At 41.4% G+C, this 12,897-nt stretch overlaps 1 protein-coding gene across 4 annotated transcripts in view; it reads right to left on the reverse strand.

The window, feature by feature from the left end:
* Window positions 1-7,728: 7,728 nt before the first annotated feature.
* The window catches only part of cnbd1 (cyclic nucleotide binding domain containing 1), an 82,796-nt gene continuing 77,627 nt past the window's right edge, over window positions 7,729-12,897 (reverse strand). For all 4 annotated transcript variants that reach the window (XM_078397238.1, XM_078397239.1, XM_078397240.1 and 1 more), the window contains one exon: window positions 7,729-8,231. In XM_078397238.1, coding sequence (XP_078253364.1) covers window positions 8,142-8,231 — 90 coding nt within the window. In that variant the 3' untranslated portion in view covers window positions 7,729-8,141. The remainder of the gene's footprint in view (window positions 8,232-12,897) is intronic.

Below are 12,897 nucleotides of genomic sequence, written 5' to 3' on the forward strand. Positions count from 1 at the left end.
AAGATTTGGGGTGGGGGAGGGGGGTGGTGGGAGGGGAGTCAGTCTCAGTCTACCCCATGATATAAGGGGGAGGAGTTATAAAGTTTGCGAGCTGCAGGGAAGAAGGATCTCGTGTGGCGTTCTGTGGCGTCATGAATACTTCCTTCATGTGCACATTGTCATCAACAATTTGGGTCTGCTTTGGGGTTGCTCAGTGATGCATCTGGTGGACTTGCTGCATCACAGCACCAGAGACCCAGGTTCAATCCTGATCTTGGGTCTGGTCTGTTTGGGGTTTGCACGTTCTCCCTGCGACTGCATGGGTTTCCTCCGGGTGCTCCAGTTTCTTCCCACATCCCAAATACATTCCGGTTTGTAGGTTAATTGGCTTCTGTAAATTGCCCCTTGTGTGAAAGTGGGATAACGTAGAACTAGTGTACAGGTGACTGATGGTGATCGCTGGTCAGCATGGGCTCAGTGAGCTGAAGGGCCTGTTTCTTTCAATCACAAAAAGTTTTACTATAATTTTATAGTTTCTGTGACTTCTTCATTCTTCAACGGTCATCTCTTCCCAGTCCTGGCGAGCCAAATTAATGTCTCATCAGAGAGATGGCACTGCAGATGCCAAAGTACTTAGCATTTAACTTGGGTACTAACCCAGGTTGTCTGCCAAAACCTTGAAACTAAGCTTGAATCTCCAATGTTCCATCTCACAAATGATTCCTATCAGGTCAAGTTGAGTCTAGTGTCATACGCACAAGTACGCTGTGGTACAATGAAAATCTTACTTGCAGTAAACTTTGGGCAGCAGGGTGGCGCAGCGGTAGAGTTGCTGCCTTACAACGCTTTCAACGCCAGAGACCAGGGTTCGATCCCAACTACGGATGGTGTCTGTACGGAGTTTGTACGTTCTCCCCGTGACCTGTGCGGATTTTCTCCGAGATCTTCGGTCCCCTCCCACACTCCAAAGGCGTACAGGTTTGTAGGTTAATTGGCTTTGTATAAATGTAAATTGTCCCTAGTGCGCGTAGGATAATGTTAATATGCAGGTCGGCGTGAACTCAGTGGGTCGAAGGGCCTGTTTCCACGCTGTATCTCTAAAGTAAAACTAAATTAAAAGTAACATCACAGGCACATAGACTTAGACAAAGCACGGAAACAAATTATACATAAAGTCTGCAAGATAGTGAAAGTAAAAGGACTGTGAAAAAGAACATTTGTGGAAAAATACACAATTAGAAAACAAGTCCATGGTAGTGCAAATGGTAGTCCAACATGTTCCGTTGTCAAGGTAGGATTAGATTCAACTAAACCAAGAAAATGCTTAATGTAAATGTACTCAGGTTTTGCCAAGTATTGGGAAGATTGAAAAATATGTACATCTCACCTCTCCTGAGAAACATATTCAAGCAGTAAATGGAAATGTTTTTTTAAATTATAAGCAGCATTTAATGCTTTTAATATTTTCATGATTTTAATTTCAAAATGTTTCATTTATTTAATGTATCAATGTAGGATGTGAAACTGAGAAAAGGCTTGTTCCAAAGTGTTGGACGTGTAGTGGAAGCTGGGTCAAGCATAACTCCCATGTACAAATATATAATTTAGGATACTTTGTGTTATGAATGTGAAATCAAACATTTATTGCCTTTTTTTTCATAGTTTGCTTGATGCATCTGCAGATCTAGCATCTAGTTCAGAGATGCTGTCTGTTCCGCTGAGTTACTTCAGCCTTTTGTATCTATCTTCGATCTAGTTTGGAGTTTAGTTTGATTCAGCTTCAGAGATACAGCATGGAAACAGGCCCTTCGGCCCACCAAGTCCATGCCGACCATCAATCACTCTTTCACTCTGGTTCTATCTTATCCCACTTTCTCATACACTCCCTGCACACTAGAGCCAATTTACAGAAGACAATTAATCTACAAACCCGCTCATCTTTGAGAAGTGGGAGGAAACCGGAGCACCCGGAGGAAACCCACACAGTCACAGGTAGAATGTGGCACTCTATACAGACAGCACCAGGTGTCAGGTTCAAACCTGGCTCTCTGGCGCTGTGAGGTAGCAGCTCCACCAGCTGCGACACTGTGCCAATAAGTTATTTTTCTCTTCGTCAAGATATTCAAATTTTAATCTCTTTCACCTCCGTGTTTGATTCAGTAGAAACTGCAACAATGTACTTCCACAAGATTAAAAGCTATTTTAACAGAAAGCAATGATACAGGAGTTGATTAAAGTGAAGTGCATTTCTAGGTCCCAGCACTCTACAAGAATGGTACCATAGGTTTAGTGTCATGCAGCATAGAAACAGGCCATTCAGCCCAACTCGTCTATGCTGACCAAGTTGCTCCACCTAAGCTAGTCCCATTAATCTGCTTTTGACCCATTTCCCCCTCAATCCCTCTTAGTCAGTTTAGAACTGATTAAAAACTCAGAACAATGCTCATACTGAAACTTTCAGCCAGTATGCGGCACTTTAATTTTAATTTAATTTACCTTTACCTACATATCTTAAAGCTATCCTCTGAACACTAACAGTATAAACAGAGGCACAAATGTAGATGTTGGACCACTGAAATGTTATTTTTAATTTTACATTAATGTCGCCTCATCTTATTTCTGGATAACTGAAGGCTTGCTGTGGACGATATTCTAGTAAAAGCACAAAAGGACACAAAAGGCTGGAGAACCTCAGCAGCTCAGGTAGCATCTTTGGAGAACATGGACCGAATACGGCATCTATCCATGTTCTCCAGAGATGCCAACTGACCTGCTGAGATTCCTCCAGCACTTGTGTCCTTTTGTGTATTAACCAGCATCTGCCTCTCCTTTTTTCTAGTAAAGGCACCCACTTGCATTTTGCAAATGAGCAAAGAGCCTAAAAACCTTGGTGCAGCCTGGTGGCGCAACAGTTGAGTTGCTGCCTTACAGATTTGGAGACCCTGGTTCGATCCTGACTACGGGTGCTGTCTATATGGAGTTTGTACGTTCTGCTAGTGACCGGCGTGGGTTTTCCCTAGGAGCTCTGATTTCCTCCCACACTCCAAAGACATACAGGTTTGTAGGTTAATTGGCTTGGTATAAGTGTAAATTATCCCGAGCGTGTAGGCTGGTGTTAGTGTGCGGGAATCGCTGGTCGGCGCGGACTCAGTGGGCTTGTTTCCGCTATATATCTCTAAACTAAACGAAAAGCCTCAATGAAGGATCAAATGATAAGATAAAATCTGTACAGTTGTAATTTCTTCTGCTTAAATATAATCCAGCCGCATAAGTTGAGCGCTTTTGTTCAATGCTGATATGAAAGATTTTTGCAGTGTGTTTTCTTGAGGGCAATAGCTATAAAGCTCATCCCAACTCAATATTACTCCTTGTATCACGAGAAGGAAACATTGAGAGGGTAATTATTTGAGACAGTGCAGCTGGTAGGGAATGATGCCCACTGGCTACACAACGTGAACTATCATAGACTTGCTGTCTGCAATTTGCTGATACATATGGCCAGTGGGCAAAACTTCCAGCCAGATTTGCAAATTCAGGATATCGATCTTTTAATGCATTTGTCAACCCCTTCATTATTTTAAAGAACGGTTAACCCATGTATCCTCAGCAGATCATTCTTCCATTTAAAGTAGTGGAGAATGGAAACAATACAAATTTATCTGCTGTGATCATCTGCGGTAATTTATAACCTCCTTTTTTTTGGCTTTAGGAATCGAGAAATAGTTGGTTAGTAAGAGAACTGAAAATAAACTTGCCGGCACATTGGCACAGTGATAGAGTTGCTGCCTTACAGCGCCAGACGCGGGGCTGTCTGTCCTGCACACTAGGGACAATTTACAGAAGCCTATTAACCTACAAACCTGCACTTCTTTAGAGTGTGGGAGGAAACCGGAGCACCCAGAGAAAACACACGCGGTCACAGGGAGAATGTACAAACTCCGTAAGACAGCACCCGTAATCAGGTTTGCACCCAGGTCTCGGGCACTGTAAGGCAGGAACTCTACCGCTGCGCCACTGTGCTGCCCTGCATGTGTGTTGTTAACTACGGAAATAGGGTGGCATACACAGCAAAGGAGGATATAGTATGCAATTATTCAAGCATAAAAGTTAGTGAAGTACTAATTATACAAACTGCGCTTTTAACCATCTGGCGGTCTATCCTAAAGCAGAATTTTCTGCCGATGAAAGGTCATTGACACAACATGATAATTCTTCTTTTCTCTCTGCTGATGCAGCTTAATAGGTTAAGTATTTCATGCATTCTATTTTAATTTCTGGTAGTCCGTATCTGAAAAACTCAGCGCTTTTCATAAATGCATTTGTTATTTCTTTGCTGCCCGCTAACTCTTGACCTTTAGCACTCTCTTTCACCCACTCCAAATTGATAAGGTGCATACCAATTTATTTTACTTTTCTATGGTTTTGCTCCAATCTTCCTCTCTGTGGGTCTTAAGCTTATCACTCGGTTTCCTCTATTTTTTGTTCCCAAGATATTCAGACCCAACGCTCGTTAAAATTCTCCAGAACCCTCAGCTTCCTTGAGATTCTTATCTAGTTCTTCATCCCTAATATTATCGAATGACCTGCTGCCTCTAAATGCCCTCAGTGAATCTACTTCAAAGACACTTTCTCCCCATTAGTTATCTTACTGATGGATCTGTTGCCTCTTACTCCCTTGTGTCACTTCATAAGAGGACCTTTAAATGCAGAATTACATCCTGTCTTGTGATTTTATCATGCTTCCATTGCAGTAGTAGTTAAGAACTCAATTGATTCCAAACATTCCAGTACTAGCATTTAAAGAGCATTATCGATTTTGTAGAATTTAAGCTGGGAATGTACAAACAAAGTTTAAATGCTTACAAATATTGGTAGTTTCTTTTTATGTGGGAAGAAACTGCTACCTCTTGTCTTGATAACAATTTTTTCATTGGTGTTTACTCTGTTAACTTCCATTTTTTTATTGTCATGTGCATTGACGTGCAATTAAAGGCTTTGTTTGGCTTAGTTTGGCATGCTATCCAGGTCAGATAATACTATACGTAAATACTATCAATCTCAAGTATAATGGGGAGTGCAAAGAGGAAGATACAGCTCGAAGAATATAGTTCTCAGCATTGTTGTGCATCAGTTCCATAGACAATGTCCAATGTCCACAAAGGGGTAGAAATGAATTGGTCAATACCCTAGTTTATGGAGGGACCATTCATAAACCCAATCACAAAGGGGAAGAATCGAAGGTTCTTTCCTACATAAAGGGGAAGAAGCTGTTCCTGAGCATGGTGGTGTATGCTTTCACACTTCAAACTTCTGTACCTTCTGCCAAATGGGAACAGGGAGAATAAGGAATGATTGGGGCAAGACCAGTCTCTGATTATGTTGGCTACATTCCCAGGCGGTGCGAAGTATAGATGGAATCAATGGTGGGAAGTCTAGTCTGTGTGATGGACTGGGCTACATCAACTACTCCCTACAATTTCTTGTGGTTTTGCTCAACATAGCATGCAGATAACTACCATCCATATACTTTGACAGCCTTCCTCACAGTCCATGACCCCAGCAATCATGGTGTCATCTGCAAACTTTAGGACTGCTCTCTGGTTGCAGTAGGATGATTCAGTATTCATTCATTCATTCATTCATTCAAATTTACTGACCAACCCGCCTATATTTACATCCAAGTCATTTTTATATCGTGAACAACATATACAGTGCATTCAGAAACTATTCAGACCTCTTCCCTTTTCCACATTTTGTTATGTTACAACCTTATTTTAAAATGGATTCAATTCTTTTTTTTTTATCATCAATCTACACATAATACCCCATAATAAAAAAGCAAAAACAGGTGTTTAGAAATGTTTGCAAAGTAATTAAAAAGAAATAACTGAAATATCACATTTACATAAGTATTCAGACCCTTTGCTATGATACTCAAAATTGAGCTTATGTTCATCCTGTTTCCATTGATTATCCTTGAGATGTTTTTACAATTTGATTGGAGTCCACCAGTGGTAAATTAAATTGATTGGACATGATTTGGAAAGGCACACACCTGTCTATATAAGGTCCCACAGTTGACAGTGCATGTCAGAGCAAAAACTAAGCCATGAAGATGAAGGAATTGTCGGTAGACCTCCGAGACAGGATTGTGTCGAGACACATATCTGGGGAGGGGTATAAAACAATTTCTGCAGCATTGCAGGTCCCGAAGAGCACAGTGGCCTCTGTCATTCTTAAATAGAAGAACTTTGGAACCACCGGGACTCTTCATAGAGCTGGCCACCTGGCCAAACTGAGCAATCGGGGGAGAAGGGCCTTGACCAAGAACCTGATGGTCACTCTGACCGAGCTCCAGAGTTCCTCTGGGAAGATGGGAGAACCTTCCAGAAGGACAACTATATCTGCAGCACTCCACCAATCAGGCCTTTATGGTAGAGTGGGCAGACGGAAGCCCTCCTCAGTAAAAGGCACATGACAGCCCGCTTGGAAAAGGCACCCAAAGGACTCTCAGACCATGAGAAACAAGATTCTCTGGTCTGATGAAACCAAGATTGAACTCTTTGGCCTCAATGCCAAGAGGCACCACTCATCACCTGGCCAATACCATACCTACGGTGAAGCATGGTGGTGGCAGCATCATGCTGTGAGGATGTTTTTCAGCAGCAGGAACTGGGGGACTAGTCAGGATGGAGGGAAAGATGAATGGAGCAAAGTACAGAGAGAACCTTAATGAAAACCTGCTCCAGAGCGTTCTGGACCACAGACTGGGGCAGAGGTTCACCTTCCAACAGGACAACGACCTTAAGCACACAGCCAAGACAACGCAGGAGTGGCTTTGTGACAAGTCTGTGAATGTCCTTGAGTGGCCCAGCCAGAGTCAGGACTTGAAGCCGATCGAACATCTCTGGAGGGACCTGAAAATAGCAGTGCAACCTGACAGAGCTTGAGAGGATCTGCAGAGAAGTATGGGAGAAATTACCCAAATACAGGTGGCCAAGCTTGTAGCGTCATACCCAAGAAGATTTGAGGCTTGAATTGCTGCAAAAGGTGCCTCAACAAAGTACTGAGTAAAGGGTCTGAATACTTGTGTCAATGTGACATTTCAGTTGTTTCTTTTTAATTGCTTTGCAAAAATTTCTAAACACCTGTTTTTGCTTTTTTATTATGGGGTATTGTGTGTAGATTGATGATAAAACATTTTTTTTAATCCATTTTAAAATAAGGCTGTAATGTAGCAAAATGTGGAAAAAGTGAAGGGGTCTGAATACTTTCTGAATGCACTGTATTATAATTCATGGTTTATAACCAATCATGTGGAAACAAGGAACTGCAGATGCTGGTTTACAAAAAAGGACACAAAGTGCTGGAGTAACTCAACAGGTCAGGCAATATCTTTGGAGGTGCCGCCTGACCCACTGAGTTACTCCCACACTTTGTGTCCTTTTCAATAAATAATCATGATCAGTCATGATCTTATTAACGAATGATGCAAGCTTGAGAGGCCATGAGGCCCACCCTGGTTCCTGATTTGTAACATTATACATATGCTCAGAATTGGTTTTGATTTGGTGTATGTACCAGCTCTGTTCTTCAATTATGTTAAATTGGTTTGGTTGCTGTTATGAGAACCTCTTGGTTGCTATGGGATTATCTTAACAGCTTTGTGGTTACACGGCATATAACTTTACATTTAAGATTCGGCAAAGTAACATTTTAAATAAATAATACCAGGCATAAAAACATAACTCTAATGAAGAAACATCGATTTAATTGACATATCTTTTAGCCTATGCCTTTCATTGAAGGTTAATTTGCCCAAGGGTCGGTCAATAATTCTTTTCTCTGCTCAAGATACGAAGTAGAAGTGGGAAAAGCGAAGAAAATTATGAAAAATCACATCAGGCACATTGTTTATGAGTCATTCATTGCCATAGCAGTACATCGTAAAGGAAATGATCAGGATAATATTTGGTTTCCTGTTGTACAGAAAGAAGAATCCTCTTTGCTAAAAATAATGAGAAGTGGCAGCACAAATGTCAGACTCCAGATAGTCGGTGAAAATTAGATGTTTAGGATACATCCTGTTTTTCCATCCTTCATCATCCAGTTAAACACTTAAAATGGAGGAGAGGGATTTTTCTTTGAGGTTTTTACTGCAGTTACAGTTTCTTTTTAGTGCAGTTACACTTCCATTTTCCAATGCCTGGTTTTATTCCTCTGTACAAAATTGTTTCCTTGATCACTTTATCCTAATGGGAAAGAAGGGAACAAACAAAATCAAAATTCTTCTTTATCAAACATAAGAGTAACATTTCACTAGTAATAATACCACATTATTTTACTTAAATGCACAGGACTATCAGTGGCTTGGAAGTTAAGCATTCTAAACTGGTGTTAATAAATTGTCAGCATGATTCTTTATTTAAACTCAGGTTGTGGGCATTGCAGACAGGTCCAGTTGTTACTGCCATACCCAATTCCTCTTAGGAAGGTGGCGTGGTGGCTCAGCAGTAGAGTTACTGCCTTACAGCACCAAAGACCCAGGTTCGATCCTGACTACAGGTGCTGTCTGTTTGGAGTTTGTACGTTCTCCCCGTGACCTGCTTAGGTTTTCCCCGGGAGCTCCGGTTTCCTTCCACGCTCCAAAGACGTCTAGATTTGTAGGTTAATTGGCTAGGTAAAAGCCAATGTTTGGGGTGATTGCTGGTCGGCACGGACTCGGTGGGCCGAAAGGCCTGTTTCCGTACTGCATCTCCAATGTCTAAAGTTCTGGTTACGAATGGAACCCTGCCTTAACCCAGGAACGACCTTTACATTTCTGGTGTTCATCTTCACAATGTTACATTAGTTAAGGAAGTACTGCAGATTGGGCAATTGCAAATTATTAGTTTGTTTATATAATACCCCTTTTTTCCAATGAGACAACAGAAAATACTACAAACAATATAATCTATGATATCTTGGAGAGAACCGATTTAAATAACGACCGCTCGATAATAGGTCAGCTTCATTTAGTCAAGCTTAATACAAAATTTACCCAAATGGGATCATCAAATGAGCTTTCATTTATTGTTTAGAAGCAGGCCAGAATAATACAACACTTTTAAATTTTAGCCCATTTGACATCAATTAATTTAATAGAGAACTTGATCTCAACACAGTGGTGAATTTGAACTTTCAATCTTAATTTTTCTCTTCAAATGAAATTAATATCCATTAAATTCAGAAACCCAATACCACAAGACTGCTCGTCCTCAAATGAAGGAATTTTCCAGACTTCACACATGGTGAGCCCTTTTATCACTTGGATAGAAGATGTGAATTCAATCTTACTCCACAGATCCATTCCTAACCATAGCTCAACACATCCATTCCTAACCAATCGTATATCAAGGTAACTTTTCATGTTCATAAGTTATAGGAGCAGAATTAGACCTTTCGGCCCATCAAGTCTACTCCGCCATTCAATCATGGCTGATCTATCTTTCCCTCTCAACCCCATTCTCCTGCATTCTCCCCATAACCCCATACTAAGAATATATCAATCTCCACTTTAAAAATATCCATTGACTTAGCCTCCACAGCCATCTGTGTCAGAGCATATGTCCTTGCGGTGACTGAAATTCCTGGGTCAGAGAACTCCTGTGGGAAATATTTCTGTCTGAGCTGTTTAGATGTAATGGCAAGCCTCTGTTCTGTTTGAGCTGCACCACAAATATAGAGGCCCAAGTGCAATACAATTGTTACAATTGTAATCAAAAGCTGTCAGTGTATGGCTTTCCGAAAATGCCTAATAGAATGCATGAGAATTAGTCACTGGAAAGTTAACCTTTCAATGAATCATGTCAAAAGACCTACTTGAAGCAGAAATTGGAGTTGCAATTAAAGCCCACTAATGGGTCACGTATCTTCCCACCTTATAATAGCACTCAGTGCAGTCCACTGAGTCCATGCTGGCGTGAATGGAGCAGTTACAGTACACCAGTCCCATTTCCCTCTCTTTAGTTCTTTGAATCCCAGCAATTCATGGTCTCTCAAACATCCCATCATCCTTCCCTTTCATTCTTTTTTATCATTTATCTACGGTTAGGGGTAACGTATGATAGATAATAGATAATTAACTTGTACATCTTTTAGAATGAAGGAGGAAATTGGAGCAGCTCGAGAAAATCTATGCGGTCATGGATAGAACCATGGGTCCTAAAGCATTTGACCGCAGAGCAAGTATTCCCAAGATTTTTAAACATGAACTTCTTCAATAGGCTTCTGTTATCAAATTGAGTTCAGTTGAGTTTAGTTTATTGTCACGTGTTTGAGGTACAGTGAGAAGCTTTTGTTATGTGCTATCCAGTCGGTAGAAAGACAATACATGATGACAATCGAGCCATCCACAGTGTGCAGATACATGATGACAATCGAGCCATCCACAGTGTGCAGATACATGATGAAGGGAATAACGTGAATAACGTTTAGTTCAAGATAGAGTCCAGTAAAGTCCAATCATAGTCCGAGTGTCTCCAACGAGGTAGCTGGTCGCTCAGGACTGCTCTCTAGTTGTTGGTGGGATGGTTCAGTTGGCTGACTGAGCCTTTATAAGCCAACTTCTAAGGAGAAGTGAACATAAACCACTCTGTTATGAAACTATTAACGTATACTATGAGTAGTTGTGCCATTCTGTGGGAGACCGCCAGTGGATCTCATCATTAATTTTGTGATGAATTCTTAATGGTAAGCTGCTTTCTGGCAGGCAAAGATGCCATCGTGAAAATACAAACTGTGTGTCCTGTTCCTAGCATGTTTGGCATCACTATCCAATATCTAACCCAGGATGAGTTTACTCCAAATCAAAAGGTGGCCATATCCTTTTGGAAGTATAAATACGCCAAGAGCAAATGATTTAAATAAAAATAATGTTATCATCACCTGGGACTAAAAAACATCATGGTAATTGAAATAAAAAGAACTGCAGATGCTGGAAATCTGAAACTGACAGCCCAATAATAGGCTTAATGAGTCTGTTTCTGGAACATACATGATACCAGGAAAGCAAGATTAATACTACCTGGAATGAATTCTGCAAAGCAAAGTCCCATTTGAATTTCATTTTACTCAATACTATTTCATTGAGGTTCATTAAAAAAAATAAAAATTAAGCAATTTATTTTAAAGAAAAAACACGATTTTCCAAGGTCACAATGGAAAACCTATGAGGAATGGGGCCGCTGAGGTGAGTGGCACCCTGTACTCTTCCCTGTCTCCCCTCTACGAGGAATGGGGCCACTGAGGTGAGTGGCACCCTCTACCCTTCCCTGTCTCCCCTCCACGAGGAATGGGCCCAAAGGGTCCACTAGGTCTAGTCTATAAACTAAAACTCTCATTTGTTTGTTTGTTTGTTCCTGAACTACAGCTAAAACAGTACACGATAGCGTAACAATTTTAGGCCCGCCTTACTCACCGTCATCCCTTTGGTGCTAATTGAAATCGGTGTTATATTTTTAAAGTTATTCACATTTTAAAGTTTAAATCTATCTCCAAGGGTGGGAGGGAGGGTGGAGGTAGGGTGGTGGATGGGGGGGGGGAGGGAGGATAAAAGGGGGGTTGAGGGGGATGGAGTGGGGGGGAAGGGGGAGGGGAGAGGAGGGGAGGGAGGGGGGTGAGCGGAGGGGGGGGGGGAGAGGGGGGTGCTGCACGAATGCAGGAGAGGTTTGGGCCCAACGGGTCCACTTGGTCTAGTTAACATTTAAACCTTAAACAATTGGCCTGTGCCCATCTCATTTGTGATCCCAAAATCTCCAATCATACATTTTTGGAGTTCTCGCTTCTCAGAGATCACAAGCATGCGTCATTGAGAAAACCATTTCTCTGAGTTTGTTTAGTTTGATGAGGAGTTAGGGAAGCAGATTTGAATTGGTGGGGCACCCAATTCTTGTTGCATAGGTTTACAATGCATAAAAAAAGTTTTGGTGGGCTAATTGAAAGAACATAAAATTATTCAAATTTGTTTGCCCCAAAACATGCTCAGTAATCAGTTTGAAGAAGGGTTCCAACCCGAAACGCCATCTGTTCATTTCCTTCCACAGATGCTGCCTGACCCATTGAGTTCCACCAGCAGGGTCTCGACCCAAAACGTCACCCATTCCATCTCGCTAAAGATACTGCCTGACCCGCTGAGTTACTCCAACATTTTGTGTTGTATCTTTGGTGTAAACTAGCATCTGCTGTTCCTTCCTACACTATAAGAGTTCCACCAGCAGTTTGTTTTTTGCTCAAAAAAACAACATCTGCACTCTCTTAAAATTCCCATGCTCTTTAATTTCTGACTTTGAAATACCGTACAAGAGGATACCTATTAATTCCTCATGCCAGCCCCCCTTGCCGTAGTGGAGTACCATGCAATTTTAAAAAAAGGCATGATTGTACATACATTCTCAGAGCACTGCATTACAAAGAAGACATAAAAACCAAACCTCCTTTTGCAAACAACATAGAATCCTCTCACAGCAATGTCCCACATTAATCTGAAGGGAAGCCCTCTATCCCACTTTTAAAAGAGTTATGTTGGATCCAGTATGCATTTCTGCAACAGATGGGAACTGTATCTCACATCTCACAAGATGTGGCCCTTGTGGCTAAAGGGATCAGGGGGTATGGAGAGAAGGCAGGTACGGGATACTGAGTTGGATGATCAGCCATGATCATATTGAATGGCGGTGCAGGCTCGAAGGGCCGAATGGCCTCCTCCTGCACCTATTTTCTATGTTTCTATGTTTCTATCCTAGAGATGCGGCCTCATTAACCAAAGAAGATTTAGGCTAAATCTTACAAGACAAGCTTAATTAGATAGAACAAAAAAATCAATGCCGAGTTAGCCCATAGGATAGCATTTCTGACTTTGTTAGTTAAGTTAATGACCTG

Source organism: Rhinoraja longicauda, chromosome 4 (assembly GCF_053455715.1).
Source record: "Rhinoraja longicauda isolate Sanriku21f chromosome 4, sRhiLon1.1, whole genome shotgun sequence".
NCBI classification, from domain to species: domain Eukaryota; kingdom Metazoa; phylum Chordata; class Chondrichthyes; order Rajiformes; family Arhynchobatidae; genus Rhinoraja; species Rhinoraja longicauda.